General features: G+C 42.5%; 1 protein-coding gene across 13 annotated transcripts in view; it reads right to left on the bottom strand.

The window, feature by feature from the left end:
* LOC139578476 (guanine nucleotide exchange factor DBS-like) overlaps nt 1–23,495 on the bottom strand; it is a 92,218-nt gene that overhangs the window by 55,047 nt on the left and 13,676 nt on the right. For 11 of the 13 annotated variants that reach the window (XM_071406119.1, XM_071406118.1, XM_071406121.1 and 8 more), the window contains 4 exons: nt 20,493–20,576; nt 12,716–12,830; nt 662–752; nt 208–327 (listed from right to left, as the gene is read on the bottom strand). In XM_071406119.1, the coding sequence (XP_071262220.1) occupies nt 208–327; nt 662–752; nt 12,716–12,830; nt 20,493–20,576 (410 nt within the window). Of the gene's footprint in view, nt 1–207; nt 328–661; nt 753–12,715; nt 12,831–20,492; nt 20,577–22,580; nt 22,932–23,495 lie in introns of those variants that run through there. The other 2 variants (XM_071406122.1, XM_071406120.1) reach the window with 2 other exon arrangements.

Below are 23,495 nucleotides of genomic sequence, written 5' to 3'. Positions count from 1 at the left end.
ACATTCTACAGCTTTCCATAAACAAGGAAAACATGCAGTGAGTACATAGTCATTGTTCTAGCAGTTAGTTTACAGGTGAACATCACACTCCGATGCAACACTCCTCATGACATTAGGTCAATCACTATCTCACACCCAGACACAGAGGAAAGGTTTCTAAGATGATCTACGAGTTGGACAGGGTGAGTGGTAGCGAAGCATTCTTACCGGTACCTTCATTTTAAAGTCATCCCGGTGCAGCTTAATGCCAATGTCAGCGATGGCCCTCTGGAAGAAGCGGGAGGGCCTTAGAACCAACACCAGCTGGAGGTTCCCTGGAAATGCTCCCTAGTGGACACAGGTACAAAACAGCTTCATACCGTCTCATAGCCTTGTGTGGAGTTAGCCTTGTGTGGAGGGAGCTTTGCTCTGCGCTTACTTTCAATTGAACATCTCAAGAATTTGCAGTAGATTATACTCCCCCAAAAATTATTCATACAATACTTCCTGATATAGGAGCATTGGTAGCAATAATATTTTACAATGTTACATGATGCTGAGATAAAATTGCTTGGTCCTATTCTGTCTTGGTCCCACAGTGAGGAGTTAAAGCACAAACAGACTGGATAACCAGGCAAGAGATAAAAGCCCTGTCTGAAGTGAAAGATGGACATCGTCCTACCGCTATCCGCGTCAGCGAGGCCTTCACTGAGCTCCATTTGTCCCGCCTGCGGTCGATGATTATAACGAAACCGATGCTGGCCACGTCCAAACTAGACAAAGGAAAGATGGAAATAAACACATGCGGTAGGTGAAGCTATCCAAGCATGCAGTCACAAGACATATCCAAGAGGGCACTACAGTACACTGCTGTGCTCTGTCTCTGTACAGTTTAAACAGAGTTTACACAAAATCACTTCAGCGCTCTCTGAACCAGGCCATTATAGTTAACAGTGTTAGAGGAGCTGTGTAAACTTGTGTAATGTTCGGGGTCTTTTTCAGGGAAGAGGTTTTTAAGTGAGGGCCATTAACATTCTTAATGTGTTACTCTGACAAAAAGGTGAATATAGTTGCTCATGTCTAACATCTTAATGTGTTTCCTGGCCTAATATAATTCCTACTAACTGAGCAACTTTTGTGTATTTTCCTGGCTGCGAGCAGCTGACATGAGGCAAGATTAATGGTCCTCACGATGTACTGTGAGAGAAAGAATGACATCCCAGATTGTGCCACAAATGTCATTGGAGGAGAGTTTTTCACAAGACACATTTCTCAGGATGTGGAAAAAAATTGAAAACGAATTGAAAATGCTACACCTCAAGAAATGTGTCTTGGGAAGTACCTTTGGATTTGCGGTTGGATGGGAGTAAGCCAGAACCATATCCCATACAGAGGGGATGTAATGGCATTTCCTACTGGGCACAAACCAGTTGGATCAACATTTTTTTAACATAATTTGTCAATGTATTGTGACATGGAACCTCCGTGGGAAATAATTGAATTTGAAAAAAGTAATCAACTGTTGTTTTGAGGGTGAAATGTCAACCACAGGATAATGTCATCATTATGTCATAATCAAATTTAAACATAGACAAACCTTGTATAAAATATGTTGAATTTGTACCTTTAAGACCTCAGAGTCCACTATCAGAAAAAAAACGACAGGCTGGGCATCCCCTCCTACTGGAGAATTGATCTATTTACAGCTCAAGGCCAGCCCTGCTTAGCTATGATATTTGTCACTGACTATTGCCAATATTAGATCATGAGAGTGGTTGTTGAGAGATCTCCACTTAAAAACGAAATAGATTCACTGTTGCTATTGAAGTCATTCCAAAGGGTAGGTTTAACAGAGAAAATGAAAAGTGACCGTACTTTCACTCATATATCATCATTGATGCTATTCAGGACTATATACTGTAGCATTTGCAGTCATCAACAGCAGTTGTTTCAATTCAACCCAGAATTCAACAACAAAAAAAGAAAATACAATAGGCCAAGGGTTTCAAGCACCGTTTGATTTCAAATGTAATTATATTTTGTGACATTGAATTATGTTTGGTTGTCAACGCAACCAAATATTAAAATTTGAAGGAGATGCATCTTCTGCTTGGATAGTTCCATCTGTGCCACTAATTAAATATTATCTTACAAACTAATGCAACATTCAACCTTAAAATAAGTAATACATCCATGGCCACATTGAGGTTTCTCTAACTATAAATGTGTTATTATGTAATCATATAGAGCATGCATGTTCAAGACAGCATGCATAGGTCTTCGCAGGTCTGTGGAGATCATCACAATTGCTGTAATAATCTGCACAGAATGTCAAACGGCATTCACCACTTGTACTTTTAATGTAATTTCAAATGCAATCCAGGTCATTTGGTTCTGCTTTTAGATGGAGCTCAGTATTCATCTGTTGTATAAATAAATAAAATATCTGATATTGTATTCACATTAGATTTTCTTTTAAATGGTTGAAAGCACATCGATAGACATTTGGGTGACAACTAAACCAAAAATGTGAAATTGTTTTCCCATTCCAGATGGTTGAAAGCACAATGATCACAAATTGGAAATTCAACTCATTTAGGGCTGTCTTTTTGAGTGGGTGACAGGTTTTAATCTCGCTGATCAACGTCTCAACCAAATGTTACCCCATTATCCACGTTGAAATGATGTGGTGTACCCAGTGGGTTACGTCTATATAAACCAATGTCTTTCTTCAAACCACACTCTTTAAAAGCATTGCATCACTGTGCTGCTATAAGCATCACTTTTTAACCTGCTATTACCAAATATATAGTAGCATTCAGTGCCAGATCCCCGGAACAGGGTCTGGCACCTCTCAGTTTTGGACTGTTTTGTTCCAGAACCCATTTGCCAGGATCCGGTACCTCTCTTGGCATACGTTTTGTTTTCACTATTTGCAATGTAATAAAAGCAATCAGAGCAATCAGAGTTAGTTCAGGTTGACTCCTCTGTAATTATCCTGCCCATTAAACATCGTAATGTGAAAACATGCCTGATATTCTAAAAATGGATTTGTGTTGTGCCCGCCCGGGTTTATGGTTTGCGCAACATTGTAGCCTATGTAGACCAGAAGCGAGCCTGTATCTCTCACAGATCGAGAATGAGATTCACTTTCTATGATCTCTCTCTGCTCTGATAGACATGATTCTGCAACTCATCTCTTCAGCGTTGCACTTCCTCATTTCTTTCCTTATTGAATCACAGCCGCCGAAGGGTACTGGAGGTGCTGCAGCCCCCCTGATTAATTGAAATAGGCTACATTTGCCAAAGTTATAGAATTACTCCTGTCTGATCATAAATACATAAAATAAATCAGAACGCTAGACCAGGAGTAGGCCTATAATTTAGCAACAGAGGATCAATAGTTTATGTAAAAAAATATATATATAAAAAAATGCCTAGCTGTGGATTGTGTAGCCCAATCACTGGGCATAGCCTACAGTCGGGAAGGTGCTGGAAATCGGTCAGTGAACAGCATGCAACCAAAACAGGCCTTTCGCAAATATTTATAATAGGCCTACAATTGCGGGTAAAACACAGGTTGTAAAGCAAATGGATCCTGCTGTAAAGAGACGTCTAATCTGTCCGTAGGCTACCAAATTATCAACTTCCAATTAGCCCTGTTAAGGGCTGGGCTGGGCAGGGCTAATTGTTTTACAAAGTCAAACAAGAGAGATAGGCTTTTGGCAGGAGCGCATCGGCCATGGCTGGTGAGTGAGCTCTGCATCATTGGGTCAGTCAGTGAAACTGGAAAGCTTTTTTAGAGTATAATTTCCTCCTCTAATTGTATAATATGTGTCTCCAAACACCTAGGGCTAGGCTATTGATGGATTCGAGACAAGGTCGTTTAAATTGATCTCAGATTCTCAGTTTGTCAGTGTTAAAGTAGCCTGTCATTTCGATAATTTGTGAGGTATTAAAAAATATTCTGCTAAAGTCTCCAGTCATCTAAAATGATGAAGAATTGCATGAAATACGTTTATAAAAAGGTCAACTTTTTTCCCTGACCCTAGGCTACAAAATATTTGCCCAATGTGTGCAACTTAAGCAAGCCCGTCTATTCAACTGCTATATGCCAGTACAGCCCAGCCTCACATTCAATTTGCGCATATATGTACTGACCCATCTGTCTATCGCCTCCTTTGAATTCCATGCTGTCACAGTTACCAGCCCTTTCAAGCTTAACATCCTTATCATTTATCGCCCTCCAGGTTCCCTTGGAGAGTTCATCAATGAGCTTGACGCCCTGATAAGTTCCTTTCCTGAGGATGGCTCACCTCTCACAGTTCTGGGTGACTTTAACCTCCCCACGTCTACCTTTGACTCATTCCTCTCTGCCTCCTTCTTTCCACTCCTCTCCTCTTTTGACCTCACCCTCTCACCTTCCCCCCCTACTCACAAGGCAGGCAATACGCTTGACCTCATCTTTACTAGATGCTGTTCTTCCACTAATCTCATTGCAACTCCCCTCCAAGTCTCCGACCACTACCTTGTATCCTTTTCCCTCTCGCTCTCATCCAACACTTCCCACACTGCCCCTACTCGGATGGTATCGCGCCGTCCCAACCTTCGCTCTCTCTCCCCCGCTACTCTCTCCTCTTCCATCCTATCATCTCTTCCCTCTGCTCAAACCTTCTCCAACCTATCTCCTGATTCTGCCTCCTCAACCCTCCTCTCCTCCCTTTCTGCATCCTTTGACTCTCTATGCCCCCTATCCTCCAGGCCGGCTCGGTCCTCCCCTCCTGCTCCGTGGCTCGACGACTCATTGCGAGCTCACAGAACAGGGCTCCGGGCAGCCGAGCGGAAATGGAGGAAAACTCGCCTCCCTGCGGACCTGGCATCCTTTCACTCCCTCCTCTCTACATTCTCCTCTTCTGTCTCTGCTGCTAAAGCCAATTTCTACCACTCTAAATTCCAAGCATCTGCCTCTAACCCTAGGAAGCTCTTTGCCACCTTCTCCTCCCTCCTGAATCCTCCTCCCCCTCCTCCCCCCTCCTCCCTCTCTGCTGATGACTTCGTCAACCATTTTGAAAAGAAGGTCGACGACATCCGATCCTCGTTTGCTAAGTCAAACGACACCGCTGGTTCTGCTCACACTGCCCTACCCTGTGCTTTGACCTCTTTCTCCCCTCTCTCTCCAGATGAAATCTCGCGTCTTGTGACGGCCGGCCGCCCAACAACCTGCCCGCTTGACCCTATCCCCTCCTCTCTTCTCCAGACCATTTCCGGAGACCTTCTCCCTTACCTCACCTCGCTCATCAACTCATCCTTGACCGCTGGCTACGTCCCTTCCGTCTTCAAGAGAGCGAGAGTTGCACCCCTTCTGAAAAAACCTACACTCGATCCCTCCGATGTCAACAACTACAGACCAGTATCCCTTCTTTCTTTTCTCTCCAAAACTCTTGAACGTGCCGTCCTTGGCCAGCTCTCCTGCTATCTCTCTCAGAATGACCTTCTTGATCCAAATCAGTCAGGTTTCAAGACTAGTCATTCAACTGAGACTGCTCTTCTCTGTGTCACGGAGGCGCTCCGCACTGCTAAAGCTAACTCTCTCTCCTCTGCTCTCATCCTTCTAGACCTATCGGCTGCCTTTGATACTGTGAACCATCAGATCCTCCTCTCCACCCTCTCCGAGCTGGGCATCTCCGGCGCGACCCACGCTTGGATTGCGTCCTACCTGACAGGTCGCTCCTACCAGGTGGCGTGGCGAGAATCTGTCTCCGCACCACGTGCTCTCACCACTGGTGTCCCCCAGGGCTCTGTTCTAGGCCCTCTCCTATTCTCGCTATACACCAAGTCACTTGGCTCTGTCATATCCTCACATGGTCTCTCCTATCATTGCTATGCAGACGACACACAATTAATCTTCTCCTTTCCCCCCTCTGATAACCAGGTGGTGAATCGCATCTCTGCATGTCTGGCAGACATATCAGTGTGGATGACGGATCACCACCTCAAGCTGAACCTCGGCAAGACGGAGCTGCTCTTCCTCCCGGGGAAGGACTGCCCGTTCCATGATCTCGCCATCACGGTTGACAACTCCATTGTGTCCTCCTCCCAGAGTGCTAAGAACCTTGGCGTGATCCTGGACAACACCCTGTCGTTCTCAACTAACATCAAGGCGGTGACCCGTTCCTGTAGGTTCATGCTCTACAACATTCGCAGAGTACGACCCTGCCTCACGCAGGAAGCGGCGCAGGTCCTAATCCAGGCACTTGTCATCTCCCGTCTGGATTACTGCAACTCGCTGTTGGCTGGGCTCCCTGCCTGTGCCATTAAACCCCTACAACTCATCCAGAACGCCGCAGCCCGTCTGGTGTTCAACTTTCCCAAGTTCTCTCACGTCACCCCGCTCCTCCGCTCTCTCCACTGGCTTCCAGTTGAAGCTCGCATCCGCTACAAGACCATGGTGCTTGCCTACGGAGCTGTGAGGGGAACGGCACCTCCGTACCTTCAGGCTCTGATCAGGCCCTACACCCAAACAAGGGCACTGCGTTCATCCACCTCTGGCCTGCTCGCCTCCCTACCTCTGAGGAAGTACAGTTCCCGCTCAGCCCAGTCAAAACTGTTCGCTGCTCTGGCACCCCAATGGTGGAACAAACTCCCTCACGACGCCAGGTCAGCGGAGTCAATCACCACCTTCCGGAGACACCTGAAACCCCACCTCTTTAAGGAATACCTAGGATAGGATAAAGTAATCCTTCTAACCCCCCCCCCCCTTAAAAGAGTTAGATGCACTATTGTAAAGTGGTTGTTCCACTGGATATCATAAGGTGAATGCACCAATTTGTAAGTCGCTCTGGATAAGAGCGTCTGCTAAATGACTTAAATGTACAAAATGTATTTCAGCAGATTTCGTGCGTTTTTGTGCATTTTTGGGGTGTTTTGGGGTGGTTCAATTCGTTTGAAAATACACGAATTTCTGTGCTACTTAATTTGTGCGAAAATACACGAATTTCTGTGCTACTTAATTCGTGCGAAAAGACACGAATTTAACCAGTAGGCGACATAAGCCGTTGCAACAACCATAGACGCGATCGCCTGTATTTATTTATTTTACGTTATGAATATATAGATATTTTGTCTTTTTTTTAACCATATAACCATAAGAGGTTATATATATATTGTCTTTATTTAATCCCTATTAAAACATTGTGGTTTTATGCCTATATGTACTGTTTTCGATTTTTCTGAACAGACTTTTCAGTATAGAATGAATGTAAGCAATGCATGATGGTTAATGGTGTTTTATTCGGTTGTAGTTCATTTCTTAAAAAATAAACGTGTAAACCATTTTTATTGAACAGAATGTAACTGAAAATACAATGGCAGCCTTGCCATTGTCCATCAATAACAAAACTTTTTTTTTTCGTATAACATTTGGGGAAACGTATGCAGTCATTGTAGTCTTACATTTTGTTGGCCAACCAAAATTACCAAAACGTTAACCCGTAATAAGGCTAGGGTGGCTGAGTGTAAATACATGGCTCTGAGTGTAGCACCTTTTCACTAGAAACGTTCTTGTGTTCAAATTACCGTCAGTGCGAAATAGCTAGAAAGCTTTCGTATTTCCACTTGGCTACACCTACGGTTACGATAACGATAAATCAAGTGCAATACCTGCGTCGACCTGTGTCGAGCAGCAAAACACCGGAAAGCTTCTAGCCTACCGGAAAGTTACAAGAAGAACAAGAATAGTTACCTCATCCGGTCATGTGACACTCTGGATGCCCCCTAAAAGCAATTTCAACCGTTTTGAAAAATGACGCCTGGTAACCCCAAAAAAATACCAGGTGCACGAAAAGTTTGGACTTCCATAAATCACTCAGGCCATTGACTCGAGAAGAAAAAACATAAAATATTTTCCAGAAGAAAAAAAAGAATATTTTTTGAAAACCTCCATAAATCACTCAGGCCAGCACCCATTGATTTGGGGCGGTAGTATAGCGCTCCCAGAGCGGGTATGGAAGTCTGGATCCCCCCTAAAAGCATTTAAGGCTCTGTGTGTCTTTAAGCACCATACTTTTTCACTCCGTCCTTGCTGTGTGTGTGTGTGTGTGTGTGTGTGTGTGTGTGTGTGTGTGTGTGTGTGTGTGTGTGTGTGTGTGTGTGTGTGTGTGTGTGAGAGAGAGCTTTTCTTTGACATCTGTTTAGCGAAATTACTGATTTACAGTTCATGAGGGTTGACCGATTCACACATTTAAAGTTTTGGAAAGATCTGACCTTTTTAAACCTTCGAAACAGCACCTATGACCCCATTTTAAGGCACTTCCGGTTGGCACAGGAAGCTATAAGTAAATACATATCCTGATCGGGGTATGCTTTTACAGAATCCTGAGTTTTAAGTCTATACGTTAAGAACTGACTGATTTACACAGGGTTGAATGCACTATATATCACAAACTGCTGGTTGGGTATGGCAAAACACTTTTAGGGTGATTTTATCACTTCCGGTTGCTCCAGGAAGCTTAGAATCAACACAGGTAGACCTCATAGTGGCTTGATGGATTGTCATTGAAGACAGGTTCATAAGACATTCATAACCCACATAGGCTTCAGGTTGAATTTAGGGGTGCAGGCAATGTGTTCCTATGGGGTGAGATGTCATTGTAAACTGTTTGATGTAAACACCTTCTTTTAACTGTTAAGGGTTAATGCCACACGGTCAAGGTTAGGCTTGCACAGAGACCTTAGGAACGTTCCTGAGGTCAAATTGTGCTTCTAAACCTTAACAGTTCTCTCTCTGTCTCCCAAAAGCAAAAGACTTGAAATGTAGGTCAAGGGTCATCTTCTTGTCACTGTCGCTGCGCTCAGACCGAGCAAGCTACGGTCAAGCGGGGCATCTCGTTGAACTCGGCACGGCTATGGTGATGTCATTTTTAGTGGTAATTTCAGAATGCTATTTTGGTGGTTTTTCACTGTTGAAACATATTGCAAATGCACAAAAGTCAACTAGCAAGTCAGTGTCCATCAGCCAATTAGATATTTTCAGACACCAAACTGATACCATCTGACTCCAAACTCACTTTTTCCAACTCGTTTAGAAGCCAACTATCACATATTTCAGAGCAGGCCCAAAATTCACAGCGCCTTCCATTTAAACCATAATAAAACAAATAATAGGTAGTTATGTTCTAGCTGCGGGTCCAGTTTTCACATTATTTTTAGCCCTATGTGAGGCGACCTCGAATCCCAAGTTTCGGCTCGATAGGTCATTCGGTGCCCGAGCAAAACCTTAATTGGTGCTGAAATTCCACTTTTTTCCATGCCTTGCTACGGGGTCCTTGAATGAGCTATCGGACAGAAATGTCGGGGTCCGTCTCTATGGGCCGAGCCGGTTTCAATGCACCTAGTCGTGCAACTCTGGGACTTTTCTAAATGTCACCATTTTGTAATGCTCAAAATGAATTGAAGTCAATGCAAATGCACCGAGGCTTTTTATCGGTCCGAGAACCTTCTAGAGCCACATAACTCACCGTGCTTAATCGACCTGAGCTCTAGAACAGGTTTGTAAAGTTTCAGAACTCTAGGTCTGACGGTTCTTTAAAAGTTCAAACAAAAGTACCTATTGCAGGCACTGTCTGCCTCTAAGCCCCTCAGTGTGTCACTCCATCCTTTCTGTGTGGGTGTGTACATTTTTCCTTGAAATCTGATGGGATGAATGACTGATTTACAGTTCATGAGGGTTTCCTATTCACATATATTAAGTTTTGGAAAGATTTGACTTTTTTAACCCTTCGAAACAGCCCTTTTGACACCAATTATGGCACTTCCGGTTGGCACAGGAAGCTGAAAGTAAACACATATCCTCATTGGAGTGGGCTTTTACAGAATCCTGAGTTTTAAGTCTATACGTTAAGAACTCACTGATTTACATAGGGTTGAATGCACTATTTCTCTCAAACTGCAGGTTGGGTATGGCAAACACTTTTAGGGTGATTTAACCACTTCCGGTTGCTCCAGGAAGCTTAGAATCGACACAGGTAGACCTCATAGTGGCCTGATGGATTGTCATCGAAGACAGGTTCATAAGGCATTATTAACCCACATAGGCTTCAGGTTGAATTTAGGGGAGCAGGCATGTCTCCTATGGGGAGACATGTCATTGTAAACTGTTTGATGTAAACACCTTCTTTTAACTATTAAGGGTTAATGCCACACGGTCAATGTTAGGCTTGCACAGATCGGGAGGACCTTAGGAACGTTCCTGAGGTCAAATTGTGCTTCTAACCTTAACGGTTCTCTCTCTGTCTCCCAAAAGCAAAAGAATATGAAATTGAGGTCAAAGGGTCATTTGGGTCCTTCTTCTTGTCCCTGTCGCTGCACTCAGACCGAGCTAGCTACGGTCAAGCGGGGCATCTCGTTGAACTCGGCACGGCCTGGAGATAATGGCAATGCCATTGCAGGCTTTGTGTGTCTTTAAGCACCGTACTTTTTCACTCCATCCTTTTATCCCCTTTTCTTCGTGGTATCCAATCGCTAGTAATTACTATCTTGTCTCATCGCTACAACTCCCGTATGGGCTCAGGAGAGACGAAGGTCGAAAGCCACGCGTCCTCCGAAGCACAACCCAACCAAGCCGCACTGCTTCTTAACACAGCGCGCCTCCAACCCGGAAGCCAGCCGCACCAATGTGTCGGAGGAAACACCGTGCACATGGCCCCCTTGGCTAGCGCGCACTGCCCCCGGCCCGCCACAAAAGTCGCTGGAGCGCGATGAGACAAGGATATCCCTACCGGCCAAACCCTCCCTAACCCGGACGACGCTAGGCCAACGGACCTCCCGGTCGCGGCCGGCTGCGGCAGAGCCTGGGCGCAAACCCAGAGACTCTGGTGGCGCAGCTAGCACTGCGATGCAGTGCCCTATACCACTGCGCCACCCGGGAGGCAGATCTGACCTTTTTAACCCTTCGAAACTGACCCTATGGCACCATTTGAAGGTACTTCCGGTTGACATAGGAAGCTGAAAGTGAACACATATCCTCCTTGGGGTAGGCTCTTATATAATGTTGAGGTTTAAGTCTTTATGTTAAGAACTGACTTATTTACAGAGGGTTAAATGAGTGTGTGTTATTTCATAAAATCACATAAAATCACAGAATTCTGGCAGAGCTTCGAGACCCACTTAAAAAATGTTCGTCTGAACACACTGCAACTGGATCTGTAACTTTTTTTTTTTTTTTAACTCCTTTTTGTGAACATGACCAATTTGTCAATGTACGATTTCTCTTAAATTACGATAGATAAATGGCTGGTTCTTTTTTTTCTGACACCGTATGCTTATGTACTTTGACGTGAAGCGGTCAAATTAGCACCCTACTTAGCGTTTTTGACCTTTAATCCCAGAAAAATGGCCATAACTCAAAAAGCGTTGAGGCCTCGACGCCATCTTGTTCGGGGCCAACTGTCCATTACGTCTTCGAAATATTTTCCGTTTAGGAGAAAAGGCCACATGCATTTGCAATGTGCTTGTGCATTTGCAATATTATTTTTTTTCCCTCTGGTGGGAATTTCCGAGACTGCGGAAAAATGACAAAAATTTGTTATTTTTATAAAACGGAAACCGAACGTCCGAGAGATTTAGTTTGATGACTTCCTGAAAGATCTCTCCCCCGCGCACGGCCCGACGCCGTCCACGAATTTTAGAAACGTTGCAGGACGTCTAGTAAGGGACCTTACATTTGCAAGTGCCGTTTCTCACTAACCATATGGCGAGTGCTAAAATGTTCCCTTAAGGTATGGAAAGGCCTTGGAAAGGCCATAAGTGTACGCCAACATAATTCATTATTTTACATTCACATGTAATACATGCATTATGAAGAAAATGGTGTAATTTAGGCTCCACGAAATATGAAATGGGTTATGAAGAAAATCGTGTATGGTTGCCTACATGACAAAAAGGCGTTCTGATTACAAGTGCACCAGTATCCAAAGTATTAAGCGAAATCAAGCACAGAAAACAGCATTGGCATTAATAAAACAATATTTCCCACGAATTAAGTCGCACTTAAATGTGCGTCTTTTCTCAAATTCTGTTCAGCAAGTCTAAAACAGTACATATAGGCATACAACGACACATTTTAAAACATGGTTAAACAAAGACAACATTTCTGTATATTCATGACGTTGAATTAGCCATTAAGAAGAACAAAAATGAAAGACAAATTATCGCGTCTACATGGTTGTTGCAACGGCTTGTGTCGCCTACTGGTTAAATTCGTGTCTTTTCGCACAAATTAAGTAGCACAGAAATTCGTGTATTTTCGCACGAATTAAGTAGCACGGAAATTCGTTTATTTTCAAACGAATTAAACCACCCCAAAACACCCCAAAAATGCACAAAAACGCACGAAATCTGCTGAAATACATTTTGTACATATAAGCGCGAATTGAATGTGAGACTGTGTTGGCCAGTATGCAAAAGCTATGATAATGCATGCAATACTTTATTCTTATATATTTTTCATGCGTTCTGGTCCCTCAGAGGCCCCAGATCACCCCGCTCTTGGGCTCACTTTTTGTTCTGGCACCTCCCAATTTACAAATTAAGCACTAAGCCTATGTTCTCCACTGTGTTCTCCACTGTGTTCTCCACTGTGGGAAAATAAAGTGCACCAAAAGTGCTATATTGATCTGAACTGCATAGGTGAATATGCATGGTTGGAAAGAAAGCTTTAAATGCATTGCTCCTACTATACCTGGGGATGCTGGTCAGATATGTTACAACATTCTGGAAGTCCTCCGCTACGAGGTCGCCGAAGCCTGAGTACTCAGGGAAGGTGATGATTGGGGCACCATCTTTCCCTCTTCCTCCTGCACACAGAGGGGTAAAACAATTGGTTGTTATAAATGTGTCCGTTTTGTTACATTCATTCGTTTACACCAGACATTGACAGGAAAATAAACATGAATTGGATGCAGTCCTACATTCAGCTGTTACAGATATTATTGGTGGCTGTCAATAGAAAAGTTATATTTAAACTAATTAACCACAAGGTGGTAGCATTGGGTTAAATAATGTCAGCATTGTTTGCCAATGTTTGATATAATTTGATAATTTTTTGACAATTAAGTCATTATTTAATTATTTGAAACATGAAACTTAACAAGTTTGATAAGTGAATATGTTGCTCTAACTGAAAGAAAAGGTTCTTATTAAATCCTGAAACAAATGAAGCAGCCATATTATAATGCATGATCCTATATCTCTACAATGAGAGATTGATCAGTCAAAGTGTATCACTATGAGAAAGCATAGTGGAGCAGCAAGGCCACCATTTATCTAAAGTGTTCCACCTCACTCAACATCATGCCCCCAGTGCTTGCATTCATGGGTGGAGATCGGGGACTAGGGTTTGGCCTTATTATCTAGGTAGAATTCTTCTCAACATCAAAACAGTTCCGTTTAGGATGACAGAGGGGAACTGCTGTAAATGGTATCTTTGTGCACGGCCTTTATTAGCCCGAGGCAGTCTGATTTTTTACTTAAGGCTTGTGTCTGGGCACTCGCTTTATTTGGACACATTACTCTCATTCCTGTGGAGCACGTCAAGAAACATTGCCTTTGATATTATTGGTGAGGTAACGGTAGCTCTTTACTTTCAACACGCATTGACTAACTTCTCCTCCTCTCCCTTCTCTCAGTCGGTTCTAAAAATGTACCAATCACACAGACAATCATAACACCCTCCTCCCAAACTCCAACGCTGTCACTGTCTTTGTGCTAAAAGCAGCATTTTGTTCATTTCCTGTGCCATCTCGCCTGCCATCCATCCCACAGGGTGACATCTCACCTATCAGTCCTCCCAGCCAGACACATCCAATTACCTGCTGATGGCAGAAGAATCCATACCTGCCACCACAGGAGATCCTTACACATGTCAGGGCTTGTTGTCTACTTCTCTCACTGACAACAACACTACATCAGATAATGTTAGAAAATACAGCGCTGTCTGGAAAACTCCACTAAGCACCACCTCTTCAGGTATAAGTACTGCCTGAAAGTAATATTGAAGGAAAACCCATTGAGAGACCCACTGAGAATAAAAAAACAGCTTGCGGTGTAGGTCATAAAACATTCTTGTGTTTTTTCCAGAGTAAAATTTCATAAGTCTGAAAGCTAGCTTTTCTGAGCCAGGGTTTTTAGACTGATGCATAAGCTTGGCAGAAGTGCAGCAGGCCGACCCCTGGTGGTTTGACATGGGTGGGAAGGAATGGAAACAATCCCTGTGGAGGCAGAGGCTTAGGTGTGGACGTCCCGCCCAATAACTACCCACAACTCCCTCTGTTATTGTCCCAGCTTAGGCCCTACACCTCTGCCACTTCTATGTCTCCAGTAACTAAAATATGGATATGCCAGAAGATTAAGACTCATTTATTTGTGCTCCAAGAAGGTTATGAGGGAAATAACGCAGAGATGGAAAATGTTTGAGAGAGTCTTCTGGGTTGATCTGTGAGCATACAGATATGATATAGGGGACTCAATGTTCTCACATACGTGTTAATAAGACTATACGGTACTGTATGTGCAGTTGAAGTCGGAAGTCTATATACACCTTAGCCAAATACATTTAAACTCAGTTTTTCACATATCCTGACATTTAATCCTAGTAAAAATTCCCTGTCTTAGGCCAGTTAGGATCAACACTTTATTTTAAGAATGTGAAATGTCAAAAATAATAGCAGAGAGAATGATTTATTTCAGCTTTTATTTATTTCATCACATTCCCAGTGGGTCAGAAGTTTACATACACCCAATTAGTATTTGGTAGCATTGCCTTTAAATTGTTTAACTTGGTTCAAACGTTTCGGGTAGCCTTCCACAAGCTTCCCACAATAAGTTGGGTGAATTCTGGCCCATTCCTCCTGACAGAGCTGGTGTAACTGAATTGGATTTGTAAACCTCCTTGCTCGCACACACTTTTTCAGTTCTGCCCACAAATTTTCTGTAGGGTTGAAGTCAGGGCTTTGTGATGGCCACTCCAATACCTTGACATTGTTGTCCTTAAGCCATTTTGCCACAGCTTTGGAAGTATGCTTGGGGTCATTGTCCATTTGGAAGACACATTTGCGACCTAGCTTTAACTTCCTGACTGATGTCTTGAGATGTTGCTTCAAAATATCCACATAATTTTCCTACCGCATGATGCCATCTATTTTGTGAAGTGCACCAGTCCCTCCTGCTGCAAAGCACCCCCCACAACATGATGCTGCCACCCCATGCTTCACGGTTGGGATGGTGTTCTTCAGCTTGCAAGCCTCCCCCTTTTTCCTCCAAACATAACAATGATTATGGCCAAAGAGTTCTATTTTTGTTTCATCAGACCAGAGGACATTTCTCCAAAAAGTACGATCTTTGTCCCCGTGTGCAGTTGTAAACCGTAGACTGGCTTTTTTTGGCGGTTTTGGAGCAGTGGCTTCTTCCTTGCTGAGCGACCTTTCAGGTTATGTCGATATAGGACTCGTTTTACTGTGGATATAGATACTTTTGTACCTGTTTCCTCCAGCATCTTCACAAGGTCCTTTGCTGTTGTTCTGGGATTGATTTGCACTTTTCGCATCAAAGTACGTTCATCTCTAGGAGACAGAACAACGTCTCCTTCCTGAGCGGTATTACAGCTTCGTGGTCCCATGGTGTTTATACTTGCGTACTATTGTTTGTACAGAGGAACATGGTACCTTCAGGCATTTGGAAATTGCTCCCAAGGATGAACCAGACTTGGGGAGGTTTACAATTTTTTTCTGAGGTCTTGGCTGATTTATTTTGATTTTCCCATGATATCAAGCAAAGAGGCACTGAGTTTGAAGGTAGGCCTTGAAATACATCCACAGGTACAAATTATGACTCAAATTATGTCAATTAGCCTATCAGAAGCTTCTAAAGCCATGACATAATTTTCTGGAATTTTCCTTTTATAAAGGCACAGTCAACTTAGTATATGTAAACTTCTGACCCACTGGAATTGTGATACAGGGAATTATAAGTGAAATAATCTGTCTGTAAACAATTGTTGGAAAAATTACTTGTGTCATGCACAAAGTATATGTCCTGACCAACTATAGTTTGTTAAAACTTCTTCTTAATAGGGGGCGCTGTTTTCACTTTGGGGAAAAATCGTGCCCGAATTAAACGGCCTCATACTCTGTTCTAGATCATACAATATGCATATTATTATTACTATTGAATAAAAAACACTCTGAAGTTTCTAAAACTGTTTGAATTATATCTGTGAGTAAAACAGAACTCATTTGGCAGCAAACTTCCAAACAGGAAGTGAAAATTCTGAAAATGGGGCTCTGTGTCAGGGCCTGCCTATTCAACTGGCTTATATTTATGGATCTGTATGCACTTCATACGCCTTCCACTAGATGTCAACAGGCAGTAGAATGTTGAATGGGGTGTCTAGCTTGATGTGAGACCGAATGAGAGCTTTTGGAGTGACAGGTCCGCTCTTTTGTCAGTATTCAACTGCGCACCAGGGAACCTCACATTGTCTTCTTAGGTATACACGACAAAATGCTCCGGCTCTGATTTTATTGGATACATATGAGAAAAACATCATAAAGTAGGATTTTCAACCGAGTTTGACCAGTTTATTCGACGTTTATTGGGAATTTGGGAATTTTTCGTTCCAGGCGCAAAGATTTCTTGGACATGTGCCCTCCACATGGCTAGCCAAAGTTGCTAATTCAACAGAAGAAATGGACATTCTAAAACAAAACAACGATTTATTCTGGAACTAGGACTCCTTGCACAACATTCTGATGGAAGATCATCAAAAGTAAGAGAATATTTATGATGTTATTTCGTATTTTTGTGGTTTGTGTTGGCTCCAACAAGGCGGAGAATTGGTGAGCGCTGTCTCACAATATTGCATGCTGTATGTTGTACTAAAGTTATTTTTTTAAATCTAACACAGCGGTTGCATTAAGAACCAGTGTATCTTTCATTTGCTGCACAACATGTATTTTTTAGTAAAGTTTATGATGAGTTTTTTGGTTAGATTACGTGACTGTCCAAAATTTCTCCGGACCATTTGGTGGATCATAGCAACGTATTCACAATGTAATACCAGGATTTGTAGCTCTAAATATGCACATTTTCGAACAAAACATAAATGTATTGTATAACATGATGTTATAAGACTGTCATCTGATGAAGTTGTTCAAAGGTTAGTGATTAATTTAATCTCTATTTGTGGGTTTTGTGAAAGCTATCTTTACGGTGAATAAATGGCGTTGTGTGTTTGGCTATTGTGGTGAGCTAATATAAATATATATTGTGTTTTCGCTGTAAAACACTTAAAAAATCTGAAATATTGGCTGGATTCACAAGATGTTTATCTTTCATTTGCTGTACAACATGTATTTTTCATAAATGTTTTATGATGAGTATTTATGTGGTTCACGTTGCTCTCTGTAATTATTCTGGCTGTTTTGGTGCTATTTGTGATGGTGGCTGCAATGTAAAACTACGATTTGTAGCTCTAAATATGCACATTTTCGAACAAAACATAAATGTATTGTATAACATGATGTTATAAGACTGTCATCTGATGTTTTTCAAAGGTTAGTGATTAATTTTATCTCTATTTGTGGGTTTTGTGAAAGCTACCTTTGCGGTGGAAACATGGTGAAAACATGGCGTTGTGTGTTTGGCTATTGTGGTGAGCTAATATAAATATATATTGTGTTTTCGCTGTAAAACATTTTAAAATTCGGAAATGATGGCTGGATTCACATGATGTTTATCTATCATTTGCTGCATTGGACTTGTGATTTCACGAAATTATATGATATCCCTGTCGCGTTAGGCTAGGCTATGCTAGTCAGCTTTTTTGATGAGAAAGATCCCAGGTCCGGCAGGGTGACTCGTTAGAGGTTAACAATAAAGTTGTGGAGTGGTTGAAAAACGAGTTTTAATGACTCCAACCTAAGTGTATGTAAACTTCCGACTTCAACTGTATGTATGTACACATTTACTACTTCCGCATCCCAAAAGTGGCCATTTCAGGCACTGAACAAAGCTTGTGAATATAGTCAGAGGAAATAGTTCACGGTGTAATGTGATAATGCTGTTATTGTCATGGAGCAGACCAGACAGGAGGCCGCTGAGGCGAGAACGGCTCATAATAATGGTCGAAACAGACCAGATGGAATGGCATCAAACACCTGGAAACCATGTGTTTGATGTATTTGATACCATTCCACCGATTCCATTCCAGTCATTACCACAAGCCCGTTCTCAACAATTAGGGTGCCACCAACCTCCTGTGACCTCTGTCCACTCTGGGACAGGAAGTCATTAACTTCTTGCAACTATAGGGGGTGCTGTTCCGCATTAGCATTTTTTGGTCTCCAAATTAAACTGCCTCGTGCTCAATTCTTGATCGTACAATATGCATATTATTGTTATTATTGGATAGAAAACACTTTCTAGTTTCTATAGCCGTTGGAATTTTGTCTCTGAGTGGTACAGAACTACTTCTACATCACTTTTCCTGACAGGGAGTCAGATTTCAGAAATTTTTACCCCTGATCTGGGATCGGTTTTAAGGTGCCAGTAGATGCTATGGAGAAACCGACACTGCCTACGTCTTCCTCTGGGTGTCAGTACGTCATCACGTTTTGAATGGAGTCGATTGCGCAATCAGAGCCACTATAAAACACGAAAACGTAGAAGTACCGCTCTCTTCCTGCATGCGTCTTGCGCAAAATGGACATCAGACCTGCCTCCTTCCAAATGGTTGTTTAGAGAGTGATATTTCTCCGGTCATGTTTTTAGTCGTTATAGTTGTTAAAAACATCATAATGTAGTTAATTTGAACCGTTTTATAGCAATTTATATCCGTTTAGTGCGATTTTGAGGAATTCTTTGTCGTGCACTCTGAAACTTTGGGCACGTTTCGGGGTCCCGTTCGATCGTTAGTGGATATTTCGAAGGACAGAGGACATCTATCGACCAAAAGAAGATTAGACCCAAGAAAGGATACATTGCCCAAGAATCTGATGGAAAATCACCTCATAGTAAGGAATATTTAATATGATAAATCGTTGTTCTGTCGAAATATTTTAAACGCATATTACGCCATTTTGTTTGTTATAGCTTCTCTTGGCGAACGCTGTATAAGAAAGTAAGGATAATTTTAGAAATGTAAATCAGCGATTGCATTAAGAACTAATTTGTCTTTCGATTCCTGTCAACCCTGTATTTTTTAGTCAAGTATATGATTAGCTTTCAATTAAACTAGATCACTCTGAAAGATGACGTCAGACATTTTGAGGCTTGATTTCCTAGTATTTTCATTGTGTAACCACGGTTTTGTATGGCTAAATATGCACATTTTCGAACAAACTGTATATGTATGTTGTAAAATGATGTTACAGGAGTGTCATCGGAAGAATTCTGAGAAGGTTAGTGAAAAAATTAATATATTTTGGCGATGATTACGTTATAGCTCTCTTTGGCTTGAATCGATGCTCTGGTAACGTTTTCACATGTGGTATGCTAACTTATCGATTTATTGTGTTTTCGCTGTAAAACGCTTAGAAAATCTGAAATATTGTCTGGAATCACAAGATCTGGGTCTTTCCATTGCTATGCTTTGTCTATTCTTATGAAATGTTTTATTAAGAGTAAATTGGTCATACACGTTGCTCTCTATAGTAATTCTAGTCGTCTTGTGATGGTCGGTGCAATTGTAAACTGTGATTTCTACCTGAAATATGCACTTTTTTCTAACAAAACCTATCCTATACCATAAATATGTTATCAGACTGTCATCTGATGAGGATTTTTATAGGTTATTGGCTATCAATATCTTAGTTTAGCCGAATTGGTGATAGCTACTGGTGGAGAGAAAAAATGGTGGACAAAGAAATTGTGTATTTTGCTAACGTGTTTAGCTAATAGATTTACATATTTTGTCTTCCCTGTAAAACATTTTAAAAATCTGAAATGGTGGCTTTATTCACAAGATCTGTATCTTTCATCTGGTGTCTTGGACTTGTGATTTAATGATATTTAGATGCTACTATCTACTTGTGAAGCTATGCTAGCTATGCTAATCAGTGTGTGGGGGGGTGGGGGGTGATCCCGGACCCGGGGTAGAGGCTCGTTAGAGGTTAAGAGGCACTCCTATCGATCAACAGTATTTTAAAAAGGTTCAAGTCTGCTCACAACTCAATCATGATTTATGGTCAACACCGGAAATGGCCTTTTAACTGATAATGTGACTCAAAAGGATATGATACATTTCCTTTTTCTCTCCGCGATCCAAATGAATCATGAAACATTGCAATGTGTAGTACTATAGAAGCGATCACATCTCTCTAAGTGAGCATAATAATAGTCATTTCCATCCTTCGGACATCCATCTTTCCTCCTTCATAAAGGGAGAGGAACTACAATATCTGCCTGTCTGTGTGTGAGGGAAGCAGGATTAAGGAGAGGAGACAGAGCCCCTAGATACATACCTGAGAGCAGGGCAAACTGCCGGTGCAGCTGCTCTATGATGTCGACAGCCAGCAACGGCCTGATCTCTTGCTGCATGATCTCATCTGGGGAGGGAAACAGGAGAATGCCTCCAGTCAGCAATCACAATATCATAGGAGAAAGAGCAGTATTATTAAAACACTAGCGTACAACATGTCCCAACTAATCAAGCCCCGAGGCCATACCCTGGCCCAATCATCATCAGTGGACAAGCCATCTACATCAGTGGAGGCTGCTTAGGGGATGACGGTGCATAATAATGGCTGGAACGGAGTAAATGGAATGGCATCAAACTTCTGGAAACCGTGTATTTGATCGCATTCCACCTATTCCACTCCAGCCATTACCACAAGCCCTCGCTCCCAAATTAAGCTGTTACCAACCTCCTGTGATCTACATGTCTGACTAGTCAGCTCAGTATGATCTGTGGGAAATGAGGGCAAGGCTGGGCGCTGGACCTTTCCACAGTGTCTGTTCTCTCTCCAACAGTGGTCTCCATGTGTAACGCTGCCCCTCGCAGTCAAGACCTTTAGCTGTGAATGCAGATGAGCTTTGTGTGCCTTTGTTAGATTTCCATTACAAGCTGCAGTAGCGACTGTTGCCCCCTTTCACACAGATCATTCTTTCATTGTGTTGTTCCTGTAAGACTTAGTAGCTATTCTGGATGCTTGGAGGGGAGGAGGGGAAGGAGGGTTGATGAAGCTCCATCAGTCTGCCTTAATGGTTTGGGGTCACCCTGGCCTGAAGCACACTGCAGCTAGCTTTTCACTGTGAACAAAACACCCTCTGTCTGGCCATGGTATAAAGGAGTGTATTAACACAGACTGCACTTTATCCAGTCCTGGTCCTCCAGATGTTTCCCTATAGTCAGATCACGTGGTCAGGATAAACTCCAGGCCCTAGTCAGTCATATCTGCTGTATTGTTAGTCTGGTAGGGTGTGTTGTCCACACAGTGTTGATTCTGTTGCAGGTTGTGCCAGCAACATGTGGAGACACCATGAAATAATGCCTTGGCAACACAGAAGGGCGCCATTCTCTGTGCTCCACCCACCTCATCCCAGTGTTCACCTCACCTTTTGCAAGGGAGCCTACAGCCTTCTCCATTTGCTCCAATGAGCAGAAACACACACATTCACTCTCCGCTACAGGAACACATCTACTGGATATGAGGACTTATAGTACATACTGTATTTTCCCCTAATCCAAGCTGTGTGGTAAACTGAATGAATTTATTATTGTGACGTGCCATTAATGAGATATTCAAGATTGTTGATCGCATAAGGGTCAAAGTGCAATGCAATATTGTCAGATATGAACTTGACGGACAACAATATAACAACCTCAAACTTGTATGATTCCCATTTGAGAGTTGTACTGTATGCACCATTTTCTCTGCCTGGAAAGTACATAATTTATTTAATAAATGTTTAACGTTAGTTTACCTCAATAAACTATACAGAGGGCAAGCAGGTTTCCTTTTAATCATTAGCTATGGTGAGTTATATGATCATGTACAAGGTACTTGAATTCCTTAAATCAAGTAGCCTACTTCACTTTACCCTACCTTCCCTCTAAATCTATTTAGACAAAGGCTCAGTAAAGCTAAAAAAAAGCATAATTGCGTAGCCTACTAATTAACAACATTGCAGCTGTTGAGAAATAATGAGTAGAGGACTGGATAAATGACACAAGCAATTACAACAGATGTTATATATTTGTAGCCTCCATAACTTTTATCACGCAACAATCTAATTTTCACACAGTTGGCACCAGGGAAAAAAAGCCTGAAGCACACTGGCATCTCCCCCACAGAAAACTGCAAAACAACTGAGGCATTTTGTCCCTCAGCATTAACTACGGACAGACAGGCAAGAGTCCCTTGATCTCCTCAGAGGAAATGCTGAAGAATGTCTCAGCCTCTTGGTATACTGTTGTAATGGAAATCAAGTCTAAGACCAAGGCTAGCAACATGAGTGACAACAAACGTGTGTCTCTGTTTGGCATGTAAACACCCTATAACTCCCGACAGAGAGCCAGCCAGCGAGCGAGGGGAGTGAAAATACCTTACCTATGACAGGTCTGGTTCTCTTCATCGTAGTGCCACTATAGTTGGGTGTGAGGAGAGAGAAAAGTCACACTAATCCAGGCGACGGGGGTAAATCACACAGCCAGCAGCGGAAGTTAGTCAAAACAATTTTTTCAACCATTTTCATCCCCTTTCTCCTCTTCGGACTTCCTGAGTATGTAACCCAAGACACACACATTCCCCACTTACACACATCCGAACACACACATATCCAGCTCGCAAAGTATTTTTCTAAGGAAGGAGTGCATCTGTTCCTTTGGGCAATTTTTTCAGCCCCAGCTGTGTCTCACAGCTCCACTCTATTCTCTCACAAGAATCTCTCAGCGCACAGCAGCCACACAAGCAACCTATCAGGACTCAGGGAGGAGGGAGAAGGAAAACACTGCTTACTGCCTCTTTAAGTGGGGGGCAGCCCCAAATGTTAACTATACTTCTGAGAAAGAAAAAAAGAAAGAGAGGATCAAATCAGAGCGTTCCGTGTTGTGCTCTGGTGTTCTCCTCCCTTCAGCATCATCCCTCTCATTAAAGTCACGTGCTGACTGTGCACCCCTTTCTGATCTGACTATGTCCTTTCCTGTATCTCCTCTCTTCTCCCCCCTCCCTCCATCCATCCCTCTTCTCTAAGAGCAGCTGCATGGGAAGACAAGGGTGTTTATGGTCCTAGAGGAAGTATGTCCCAAAACACCAGTGGCAGCTACTGAGGCATTGTATGTTAAATAAGCAGCTTTCCTTCCTATTGTACACTGTATTCCAAAATAGTGAGATTCACTGAAACGTGCTGTCCAGTTTGCCACATGAAATGTGTTACAATATTCGCACAAAGGACAACATGAAAACCGTTCTGTTGTAAATCCGATTAAATGTTTTAATGGACCTGAATGTATTATACAATTTCAT

The sequence above is a fragment of the Salvelinus alpinus genome, chromosome 6 (assembly GCF_045679555.1).
Source record: "Salvelinus alpinus chromosome 6, SLU_Salpinus.1, whole genome shotgun sequence".
Lineage (NCBI taxonomy): Eukaryota > Metazoa > Chordata > Actinopteri > Salmoniformes > Salmonidae > Salvelinus > Salvelinus alpinus.
Note: the sequence above shows the minus strand (reverse complement) of the source record. Positions and strands in the feature narration are given on the sequence as shown.